The sequence below is a fragment of the Prunus mume genome, linkage group LG3, assembly GCF_029339155.1.
Source record: "Prunus mume cultivar Tortuosa linkage group LG3, ASM2933915v1, whole genome shotgun sequence".
Lineage (NCBI taxonomy): Eukaryota > Viridiplantae > Streptophyta > Magnoliopsida > Rosales > Rosaceae > Prunus > Prunus mume.
The window spans coordinates 1,404,154-1,416,589 of NC_142700.1; the positions used below are offsets into that span (position 1 = coordinate 1,404,154).

Genomic DNA, 12,436 nt, shown 5'->3' on the forward strand with positions numbered 1-12,436 from the left:
ACGTTTATAGCCAGAAGTGCAGAATCAAGGTCTAGCCTTAGGCATGCTATCCTTATCTCATTCTAAGCCATGGTGATGGTTTTTCAAAAATGATGCACACAAAAAATAAAAAGGGAGTTTCACTAAAACATCCAAAATGAGGGCTGAAATTATAAAAAAAACCCAACACCCAAAACACTTTATAAACACACCTAAAACCCATTATTACACACACTCAAAATCCATTGATAAACACACCCAAAAAATATACAATCGTTGATTTTGGGTGTGTTTCTATGTTTAAATAGTGTTTGGGTTTTTTTATAAATACATGTCTAGAATTGGATTTATTTATAAATTTGTAAAATAAAAAATCTACACTGTATTGAATTAAGGTATAAAGTTGCTTGTCATTACTCAATACCCAAATTAAGAGAATGAGGAGGGCAGATATTGGCCAAATTAGGACAGATATTGGCTTCATTCTTATGTTACTAGCAATCAGGTCCCCATCAATTTAAATCTGTGGGAGTTCTTATTTCTCACCAAATGGTCCATTTTGCAGAATGTGAAAACCGGCACTGAACTGAAATCTACAGTATAATTGACAAAGAAAGAAAGAAAGAAAAAGAATCATGCCTTGTTTAATCATGCATGCCTTCATTCATAGGATCAGAAGTGTTGTCCAATAAATATTTTTAAGTCCAGAATCGTTCTCTCTGGATTATCTTCCTAATTAATTTGGTTCTGAATCATAATGTACCAGTGTCCAAATATTCATATATCCAGGCCAACTATCTAATTATATGTTATCCTCAATGGTTGGTGGTGGAAATCCACCACCTGTCTATTGCTTGGTGATCTTAGCCAATCACAAATACACACATGGGGTTTTCCATTTTCTTTCCCAATTCATTTCTTTGTACCCTTTGGAATCTCCTCATAATGTGAATGAATGAATCATATCAAATCTGCTTTGCTTGGTGGATGGTAGAGAAAAGAAAACTTGTGTAATAAAAAATGGTCCTTGGCTGGATAATATTGGATTGCTAGGGTACTTCCATAAGCAAAAGGTTAAAATTTACATGATGTGGTGGGGTACAAACAATATCAGCAATCAATCAAAGTAATCGATAATTACATGACCAAAAGCATATTTCTTTTTCCTTGCTATTTACACTCCTATAGTTTTAGTGAAAAAATTAATTTCTTCATGTTAAGGAAAGAGGAAAATTTTAGCTGATCATGAGTTCTAAAGAAACAACTCCGTAGAGATGAGAGGAGGAAGAAATGTAAAGTGTGCTGACGTGGTATGTACATTTTAGGGAAGATGAGAATATGGAGGTGGGGACTGGTGAGTTGACGGGAAGGGAAGAAAGAGAAGATGGGGTTTGTTAACCCTAATTTTTCTTTTTAAAAAAAAAAAAAATTTAAAATCTGTTTTTTTATTTAATTTGGATTTAAAGTTTTTAATAGCTAAAATTACCAAAATGCACATGTCGCGTCAGCATAATTAACATGTTTGTTGATGGAAATCGATTGAAGAATTTCTGTTTCAGGGGGTAAAGTGAGACAGAATGCTCGTTTCAGGGGATAAAACAGTAATTAAGCCTTAATTTAATACATATGTCAAATAATTTAATATAATATATACCTATAATTACTATATTTCCAGTAGACCTAAATACACATAACATTATTATTAGTAGGAACTTGTCGAACTCGATGATTACAAGCATCAATAATAATGGAGAAGAGAAAGAAGATGGCCAAGTTCCATAATAATTGTCAAATCTTCCATGAATATATTGTAGATATTATCAGTACCTGGATCATATAATATATATATATATATATATATATATATATGTGATCCAATAAAGCAAGATCTCTCAAAAGATAAGAGCTATAGCCGTGGCCCTGCCTGCTCTTGGCGCTCTGGCCATCAAGGAACAGACAAATGGCTGGCGGTTGACTGATGATGACTCTACCATCAGCAGCAGCAGCAGCAGACTACATAATCATCTTCTTCTATACAAATGGTGTGCATATATAGACGTTTTCATCAAAGCTTCTTTGAAGCAACCAACCATATGTTATCCGCTCAAGAAAAAGAAACGTTTATGTTTGAAGTTATGCAGAAAAAAACAGACAAAATCATAGTTAGCTAGTTACCGACTCAGAATATCATGTTGCATGCAGACAATAAAAGGGACAAACATTCAGAAGTGACAAAGTTCCAATGCATTTGAAAGAGAAAGGGTATAATATTGGTGGGCTCCCGTACGATTTGTATACTGTTGAGTTGTAGTAAATTGACAGCTCTCGTGCGTCATCTTGGACATAAATTAAGGCCTGGACAGTATCTCACTAGTGGAAGTTAATAATTACCAGAACTGAATGATGAGCTTATTACATCAAGTTCCTATTAAATCATGTTCATGGGCTACCTTGTTTTGATTGAGAGGAGTTTGCTTTTGCTTTATGTTTCTAAACACTTAGGTCTCATTGATCCTATCATTGATTCAATACTGTTGCAAGAAACAAATGATTAATTATGCTAAGCTAACTCATATATTTTTATTACTTGGATTGTTACCACCCACCCACCAATGATGCGTACGCCCTTTGTTTTCGTACTGACAAATCACTTTATAAAGTTTGGGAAATTGGTAGCCCCTCACCACCACACAAAGGCTCCCTATGTGTCTGAAATTTGTACGAGTCATTTGCATTGCATTATTTATGGCTCCATTGCATTTGTATTTGCATGCAATCCATTCCAAACATGCATTTGAATAAAGTTGAGATACATTAATTGATAGCCATGTCGACCAATCTGGATCTATCTCTCTCTCTCTCTCTCTCTCTCTCTCTCTCTCTCTGTTGTGTGTGGGGTTTTAAGTTAACATATCAAGCTCTGTCTTTTGTTGCTTGCTACTGATCCCAAATCAAAAGATTAGTTAGATACATCCATTCTTTGCGTGTGTTGATGTAGACGGGAAGAAGATGCTCTCCGATCCTATCCCATCCCATTTTCGTCTCCCTCTTTTTTGAGGACACACGTATTCAAACTATGACCCACGGGCCATGGCTAGGCCACGGGCAGATCAACTATATATGAATTATTCATTTTTAAATTTTTTTAAAATTAATTATATTATACTTGAGCTACAAATGAAAGTATCTCTGAAGTTAAGTCAAGTGACTGATTCAAGATATTATAACAGAGAATTGAAGATTTTGAAAAGAATATGGTCTTGGCTGAACTTTGTTGGGCTTAAGTGTGGACCAAGCTTACTACTTGCTCAATACTGGGTCTTGCCTGAACTTTGTTGGGCTAAACTCCAACGGGCTGATGGATGTGGTCACATGTTTTCAGTCCATCAACAATCAAACCAAGCCTATCCAATCCCAATTTTATAAGATGAACAACATTAACGTTAAACCATGGATTCTGAGCTCTTGCATTTAGATATTGTACATTTACTTGTATTTCGCGACAACAATGTTAAATTATAGTTGATTAAATGGATGAATGTTAAAAATCGAAGTGTCTTACCTTGGATCGTTGGATTATTAGAATGGTTTAGATTTCGTGAAATGTAGATAAATGTACAATATTTAAAGAGAGTTGATTTCCCTACTCTCATTTTCTCCACTTACACTCCTTTTTATTTTTTAATATTTTTTAATTAATTTTGTTTTTTTTGGTCCTCTCTCTTTCCTATGCTATCCCTTACTCGACATTATTTTCTTTTACTACTTTTATATTATTTCTTCTTTTCTTTCCCCCTTCAACTTTAAAAATCAAAATAAAAAAGAGAAAACAAAATATATATATATAAAAAACCCAGCCCCTCCAGTGTTGTACCCAACTTGTGCCCTCCCTCGCCACCATCCCCAGCCACCACCTCCTCTTCCTCCATTTATCTTTCTTTCTTTTTCCATACCCACCAATCTCTCCATCTCTCTTTGAGATTTGGGTTTGTTTTTCAATTTTTTTTTACTTATTGATTTTGATTAGTTACTATTGTGGGGGTTTGGATGGGGAGATTAATCTTGGGTGGGTTTGCGGTGATGGGGTGAGGGATTGGATGGGGGTGGCTTTGATGGTGGTTGGAAGGATGTTGTTCTTGAACTGGGGGTGGAGGCTGCGGTGAAACTGATGTTGGGTGTGTAGAGGAAGTTGGGTGGCTGAAGAATGGTTGGGTATGATTTGGTTTGGTGGGTTGGTTTTTGATATGATTCTTTTGATTTTATTTTTTGGAAGTTGATTTTCTTAGTTTGATTTGATCTATTGGGCGAAAAACCAGAAGAAGGTAGTGAGTTGGGATGACGTTGGCTTGGGCCTCGCCGGAATCCAAAGAAAGTGAGATATATATGTGTGAAAAAGGAAGTAAAGTGAGACAAAATGAATTTTAGGGGCCAAAGTGAGACTCAAAATACTTTCAGGAGGTATATCAAAAAATAAGCCAAAAAAATATTGAAAAATGAGGGCAAGTGAAAATAAAGTAAAAAGGAAAAAGAAATGATATAAAAGTGAAGTGAAAATAAATTAATATAAGGCAAGGGTAGGATAGGAAAGAAAAACAACAAAAAAGAACAAAATTGATTAAATGATATTAAAAAACAAAAAGAGAGTGTAAGTGGAGAAAAATGGAGTGGGAAAATCAACTACCTATTTAAATATAGAGGCTCGGAATCCGTCTTACTATGATTGGGTTTTGAATCTCAATCTCAACCCAGCATGGTTAATACTAGCTGGCGTGACAAGAAATGCAAAATTTAAATATTGAGGGACACATTCAAACTGATAATAGTTAACGACATTCTAACATCCAAACCATGTGATGTGCTACTGGTCGTAAATCATAGGTTATTAGTAGAATGTGTCTAACTAACATTAAGGCGCACTCCAAGCACTCTTACGTGTCCATAAACTTAATTATCTATGATTTTATCACACAACCTGTACATGTCCTATATAGATAATTTAAGCAATTCTCTAATATATATTATCTTTCAGGACTTCAACTAGAGCAGGATAATAAGTTTGCCTCAGCAGCACCACTACTTAATTACTAATTAAACAAAGAGATGGACTTTGTTTAGCAACATCACATGCTTTGTATTATGTTAGGGGTCAACTGTTTTTTCGAGCCCTCGAGGAAGGAGTCATCCATCATGCAGCTTGATGCTTTTATTCAATGACAATGGACGTGAACCAATAGGGGTTTAACAACTTAATCTTGAAATATTAAGAATTAACCTTTTGCTAATTATAATTTATATGTGATGTGAGGCCGAACCGGCAGACATGTGAGGCACCATATAATAAATCAGTGAAATTAAACAATCAAAAGTCAGAAGTATGCCAAGTAATATGACATGATTAGCGGGTTCGTTAGGACGTCAAAGCTTATATATATATGTATAAGTTGGTGTCTCTGTTTCAGCACAAGAAATAATCACAAACCCTTGAGCTTGACATGGCTACTTCAAAGCTTTTGTCATATCTCTTTCTCCAGCTGACCTTTTTACTTTTCGTCCTTGACCTTGCAAATGCGCAGGGAGGGCTCAACGTCGGGTTTTATGCAAAGTCATGCCCCAAAGCTGAGGACATTGTGAAGAAAGTCATCTTTCAAACCATATCAACTACACCTTCACTTGCTGCTCCTTTGTTGAGAATGCATTTTCATGATTGTTTTGTTAGGGTAAGTGTATATAACCAGAGAAAGAATGTTATCTATTTCTTTTCATGCAACTGATATATATCACTGGTTTTTTCTGCAGGGTTGCGAAGGTTCGATACTATTGAACTCTTCCACCAACCAAGCTGAAAAAGATGCAGTTCCAAACCTAAGTCTGCGAGGATTTCAGATCATCGACAAAGCTAAGTCTGCTTTAGAAAAGGCATGCCCTGGAGTGGTTTCATGTGCAGACGTCTTAGCCATAACAGCTAGAGATGTGGTTTCCGCGGTACTAAATCATATCATTTTCCCTTCATTACATTCCATTGAATTTGTAAATTTTGCTTTTAAAAAGCTAATGTTCATGATGTGATGACCTCAGCTCAATGGAGCACACTGGAACGTTGAAACAGGACGAAGAGATGGTAGAGTTTCCAATATAACAGAGGCCTTTATGAATCTACTACCACCCACTGCAAACATTACTATATTAAAAGCAGGCTTTGCGCGAAAGGGTCTAAGCGCCAAAGATCTTGTAGTGCTATCAGGTACCTAAACAACGCAACGTATATATGCATAAAACTTCAGTTTTTACTAACTATATTATGTTCATGAAACAAATTTAACTAAGATCTTCTATGTGCATGCACTTATATAAGGCGGGCACACTATTGGGACGTCTCACTGCACTGCCTTCAGCAACCGCCTTTACAACTTCACGGGGAAGGGCGATACCGATCCCACACTGGATCCCAACTACATTGCAAGATTGAAGTTGAAATGCAAACCCAATGATCAAAAGACTCTTGTGGAGATGGATCCGGGGAGTTTCAAGACATTCGACCAGACCTATTTCACTCTCGTGTCCAAGAGGAGGGGTCTCTTCCAATCCGATGCAGCTCTTCTTGATGACAGCGAGACAAAAGCTTATGTTCAAAGTCATGCTGCCGCCGTTGGAAAATCTAGTTTCTTTAAGGATTTCGGTGTTTCCATGGTGAACATGGGTAGGATTGGAGTTCTCACTGGTAACGCAGGGGAAATCAGGAAAGTTTGCAGCAAAATTAACTAAGGTTTTATTAATTTGAACACCAAGTAAGCCAAATAAAAGGATGTATCATGATTATTTTCTTTCTCAAATAAATGTCTAGTTAAGATTTGGTATTTGTGGTGTGAACTTCTCCGGATCCGGACGCCATTATAAAAATGCATAGATAACATGTCAGTTCCTTTTTTTTTTTTTGGTGATAACGGACATTGGCACATTTGCCATTGATCTCCAGGACCACAGCAAGACCAATATACAAAGATACCTAAAAAACAAAAAAAGAACCAAGTGCAAATAAACAATGGATCACCAGCTCACAAGATTCCTTATTAGTTCGTATCTATACTTTTCACAATCCGTAGGAAACCTTTATGCCTTCTTCGGATACAAGCCTTCGTATGTAATATGGTGATGGATGATGCATTATTTGTACGTACATTTCATAAACCGATTGATACAATACATACAACAATGTCCGTTATATTCTTTTCTTTCTCCCTCCTAAAAGACCCAAAATGCTTTAACCTCCCTTCACTCTTCCCCGCCACCTTCTTCACTACATAAACATTAACAAACCTCTCCCTCTATCCTATTCATCAAATCCTCCCCAAAACTTCCCTGCCAAAAATGCACAACTCCCCCGACCGGTTGCCGATCCAGTACCCCACCCCGGAGCCCCAACGCATGAAGCGTCAGCACACCCCCCGGTACTACGCCCACCGGGTCCGTGAAAGCCTCACCACCCGGGTCTCCAAGCTTTTCTGCACCATCTTCTTGGGCCTCCTCCTCATTCTTGGCATGGTAGCGTTCATACTATGGCTTAGTCTACGTCCACACCGCCCAAGATTTCATATCCATGCATTTACGGTTCCGGGCTTGAACCAAGAAACCGGGTTTGAAAATGCTGAGATCACATTCAATGCCACGGCCCGTAACGCCAACCATGATATTGGTATATACTATGACTCAATGGACGGGTCGGCTTATTATAAGGACCAGCGGATTGGGTCAATCTCCGGGTTACTGCCCCCGTTTTATCAAGGGCCTAAGAACACGACGATCGTGGCTGGGTCGTTTACTGGGGCTACCTTAACGGTGAATAGCCAGCGTTGGATGGAGTTCATCAATGATCGTTCGAGAGGAACGGTCGTGTTTCGACTTGAATTTTCGGCTACGATTAGGTTTAGGATTCAGTCGTGGGATAGTAAGCGCCATCGGATGCACGCCAACTGTGATGTCGATGTGGGCCAGGATGGCTTGATCTTGCCCGTTTCTAAAGATAGGAGATGCCCTGTCTATTTCACCTGAATTTGGAGAATTATTTTGATTTTTTTTTTTTTGCATTTTAACTTATGTTTTTATTTCGTATGCTTTTGGGGGTTATAAAGGGTTTGGGTTTGCTGTGATTTCCTTGATTTGTTGTATAATCTTTCTAAATTGAATGTTCAAAATTATTATTTTTTTTGTTTTTACACAGCGATAGTTTAATATACGACCCACAGTCATGGCCAACTAACCTAACTAGAGTCTGCACCTGCATCTTTTAGGCATTTAAAAATAGTATTCTTTTTTCTTTTTAACTTTTTCTTCCACATATGCTTTCCATGTTTCCTCGGATTTAATTGGAAAGAACACTTCTCCTTTTGATGTTAATCTTTTGGACAGAAAAAAGTTACAAATTCTCGAGCTTGTTTTGCCAAATCATGGTCTGCATAGTCCTACAGTACTGTTCAAACCAGGTCGTGATGAAGTTTCTACAAATGGTGATTGCGTGGGGTCGACTGGTTTTGGGTTGTGAAGTTCTGATGAATGAATGCTGACCATTTGATTAGTCGTCCTCGTCCATATACTATCTTAGCACAGTAGCACTAAAGGCTTAACGAAAAGCTCATTTCAAATGCAACAGCTTCTGGTTTAACAATCATGTGAGATCCAAAACCCTAGTATATCAGAATATAGATATGATTTGTTATGATGAGGGGAAATCAAGATGGTAATCTTAGACATGAAATCATAATCATGATCAAATCCAATTCGGGTGATGTTTATTAATTGGGTTGCGCCAAATGATCATGTCATTCTTTCTTTATACATATGGGATAAATGGGGGGAAATCAAGAAAGTAATCTTAGACATTAAATCATAATCATGATTAAATCGAATTCGGGTGATGTTTTGCACTACATGATCGTGCCATTCTTTCTTTATATACCTGAAAAACCTTCGCATTCTATCGTTTTATTTTCGGCTTCTCGGGTGGAAAGTGAAATTAACCTAGGTTTCCAAGGATCAACTCGTGGGCAATCAAATGTACGAAAATTTCACAAACTCTAGCCTACTGCTTTAGTTTCCCACTTATTATTTTCTGCTCCAACAGCAAAGGCTGAAACTCCATTGAACTCACTCTAGGAGAGAAAAAAAAAAATCCTCTTGTAACTTACTACACAACTTACCACTTTTGCTCCTTTCTTACTGCAGAATTCACCTCTTTTCTCCCTTCTTCTCCTTCTCAAAGTGCAGCCCAATTCATTTTAAAAAATCACAAGTCAATATTTTATCAACAATTGGAAAAAATGTGCGAGAGCAAGAACTTCTACTGCTGGCTCCTAGAAATTTCCGTACTCCTCCTGCTCTCTGTCTATGGCTGGCCATACGTCCAGAATCCCCTAAGTATACCATTGTGGATATCACCATCCCAAAGTCCGATATAGACAGTGGGGGTCAAAATGGCTCTATCATATACGCCCTTGAAATTGAAAATTCCAACAAAGTCTCTAGTATTTACCACGAGGACACAATTTTGAGATTCTATTATGGGTCAGAGACTGTTGGGGAGAAAACCATACCTTCTTTTCATCAAGGAAGAGGTAAAACCCGTCAAGTGACTGATTCTGTGGATGGCAACCCACAAGTTTGGAAAGCTATTCGCAATTCCATATCCAATGCAACTGCAGAAACTGAAGGTGGCAGTACTAACTCGGGTTCAATTTAGAACATGGGGAGTGAAGAGTAAGCATCATGGATTAGACTTGCAAAGTCAAATATCGATTGGTTCAAATGGTAAGATTTTTGGTAAGATGAAGAAAATTAAGCTACGCCGTGCTTCCAAGAAATGGAGGAGGAATGATAGACGACGATTGTTATACTAGATGTTGCAAATTTAAAATATAGCTGCCTAAATTTCATGATCTTGTTTATAATTTACCTGATTATTACTGTTACTGTAGCAGAATATCCAATTCGACAATTTGTCTATAATCTTTAGACTCTCTGCAGATGATAATGTACATTGCAAACTCATGCAAGGGATCAGTATTAAAAGGTTGAATAAGTTTTTGGCTTATGCTTTATTAATATAAACCAATAGACCTGGCGCAAACCCACTCTAAAATCCCTCCAGAATTCCAGAACTTTTACTTTTACTATATTTTATAAGGATTAAAGAATGAATCGACTTTACTTCATACTTATCTGTTTAAAATCTTCACAGCTGATAAAATAATGTGAAGAAGTATCAGGTTAAGGTTGTTTATTCATGTTCGTTTCACATTCACACTTCTGAAAGTAGGAGATGCCCTGTCGATTTCACTGAGATTGGGGAACTTTTATTTTTACATTAACCTGTGTTTATATTTTCGTATGCTTTTGGGGTTTATTGGCTTTGGATTTGCTTACTGACCACAAGAGCTGTGATTCACTTCATTTGTTGTATAATCTTTCTAAATTGATTGAGGAATTTTAGTGCGATCATGGCTGACTATAATATGTGGACATTGCTATCGTGTATTATGATAAACAAAAGTTTAACTTTATATCAGGGTGAGCTAGGAAGCCCTTTTAAGCTTTTATTTACAAATGATGGTCTAAACTACTATAAATTAATTTAATCTACGTGCATAGCAACTCGAACTTGAGTGCAAGGACGGTCCACTGCCCTGGCCAACTAACCTGACCCACGTATTCCATATATGCTTTCCATGTTTCCTCGGATGCAAATGGAAAGAACATTTTTAAATGTTAATGTTAATCTTTTGGACAAAAAAAATAACAGAATCTTGAGCTTCTTTTTCCAAATCATGGGGCCTCCTGCATAGTCCTACAGTAGTGTTCAAACCAATTATCAAGGATAGCGTATATCCTAAACATGAATCTGATCATGCACAATCTCGCAATCTCGCAATCTCAACTCTCGATCCTGTTTTGGTTTCTACGAGTGGTGATTGTGTGGGGGTCGACTGATTTGGGTTGTGAAGTTGCGATGATTGCTAACCATTCGCAACTACTAGCCCCAGGCACAGATTCTGTTTCATTGAACAAACAATGTCGGATCCAGACCATAATATGGATCCAAAATCTGATTAAATCGGAATATAGATATGATTTAATATGGGATAACTGAGGGGAAATCAAGATAGTAATCTCAGACATTAAACCATAATCATGATCAAACCCCAATTCAGGTGATGTTTATTAATTGGGTTGCACTAAATGATCGTGCCATTCTTTCTTTATACACCAGAAAAACCGTCGCATTCTATCATTTTATTTTTGGCTTCTCTGCTGGAAAGTGGAATTAACCTAGGTTGCAAAACTTTGGTTGCAGGTTAGTCTCCCAAAGGAAAACTAACTCCAGATAAGCATTAAAGCAATTACATCCTACACAAGTAAAGAATCATGTTCCTTCTCTTCCAAGGATCAACTCGTGGGGAATCAAATGTATGAAAGTTTCACAAACTTTAACCTAACGCTTTAGTTTCACACATATTACTTTCCGCTCCAACAGCAAAGGCTGATACCCCATTCAACTCACTCTAGAAGAAAAGAATATGTCCTCTTGTAACTTACATGACAACCAAACACCCTTTGATATTCCCACTTTTGCTCCTTTCTTACTGCATAATTCACCTCTTTTCTCCCTTCTCCTTCTCAATTAGTGCAACCAAATTCATTTAAACAATCAGAAGTCAATATTTTATGTTCAGTCCTAAAAGATGTGCGAGACAAAGAATTTCTACTTATGGGTTCTACAATTCTTTGGCCTCCTGGGTCTCCTAGCCCTCGTTCTATGGTTGGCCTTACGTCCAGAATCCCCTGAGTATACCATTGTGGATATCACCATCCCAAAGTCCGATATAGACAATGGGGGTCAAAATGGCTCTATCTTATACGTCCTTGAAATTAAAAATTCCAACAAAGACTCTAGTATTTACTATGATGACACCATTTTGAGATTCTATTATGGGTCAGATACGGTTGGGGAGAAAACCATACCTTCTTTTCATCAAGGAAGAGGTAAAACCCGTGAAGTGACTGATTCTGTGGATGTCAACCCACGAGTTTGGAAAGCTATTCGCAATTCCATATCCAATGCAACTGCAGAACTGAAGGTGGCAGTACTAACTCGGATTCGATATAGAACATGGGGAGTGAAGAGTAAGCATCATGGATTACACTTGCAAGGTAAATTATTGGTTGGTTCAGATGGTAAGATTTTTGGTAAGAAGAAGAAAATTAAGCTACGTCGTGCTTCCAAGAAATGGAGGAGTACTAGACAACGATTGTTATGCTAGATGTTGCAAATTTACAATATAGCTGCCTAAATTTCATGGTCTTGTTTATAATATACTGATTATTGTCCCTACTGTTACCGTAGCTGCCTAAATCTCTGCAAATGATAATGGTACATTGCAAACTCATGCAAGGGACCAGTATTACAAGG

General features: G+C 37.4%; 3 protein-coding genes and 1 pseudogene across 3 annotated transcripts; all 4 read left to right on the plus strand.

Moving 5' to 3' along the window:
* The first annotated feature begins 5,447 nt into the window (after nucleotides 1-5,447).
* On the plus strand, nucleotides 5,448-6,880 carry LOC103324487 (peroxidase 27). The gene is made up of 4 exons (XM_008226547.2): nucleotides 5,448-5,696; nucleotides 5,776-5,961; nucleotides 6,055-6,220; nucleotides 6,332-6,880. Exons 1-4 carry the CDS (start codon nucleotides 5,472-5,474, stop codon nucleotides 6,739-6,741), a joined length of 987 nt encoding a protein of 328 aa, XP_008224769.1. The 5' UTR covers nucleotides 5,448-5,471; the 3' UTR covers nucleotides 6,742-6,880.
* Nucleotides 6,881-7,311: 431 nt separating this feature from the next.
* LOC103324486 (NDR1/HIN1-like protein 26) lies at nucleotides 7,312-8,189 on the plus strand. Its single transcript, XM_008226546.3, has one exon. It carries the CDS (start codon nucleotides 7,345-7,347, stop codon nucleotides 8,023-8,025), a length of 681 nt encoding a protein of 226 aa, XP_008224768.1. The 5' UTR covers nucleotides 7,312-7,344; the 3' UTR covers nucleotides 8,026-8,189.
* A 1,101-nt stretch (nucleotides 8,190-9,290) lies between these two features.
* On the plus strand, nucleotides 9,291-10,003 carry LOC103324553 (protein NDR1-like; annotated as a pseudogene).
* A 1,621-nt stretch (nucleotides 10,004-11,624) lies between these two features.
* On the plus strand, nucleotides 11,625-12,338 carry LOC103324552 (protein NDR1-like). Its single transcript, XM_008226623.3, has one exon. The coding sequence runs from the start codon at nucleotides 11,709-11,711 to the stop codon at nucleotides 12,285-12,287; it is 579 nt and encodes a 192-aa protein (XP_008224845.1). The 5' UTR covers nucleotides 11,625-11,708; the 3' UTR covers nucleotides 12,288-12,338.
* Nucleotides 12,339-12,436: the final 98 nt, after the last annotated feature.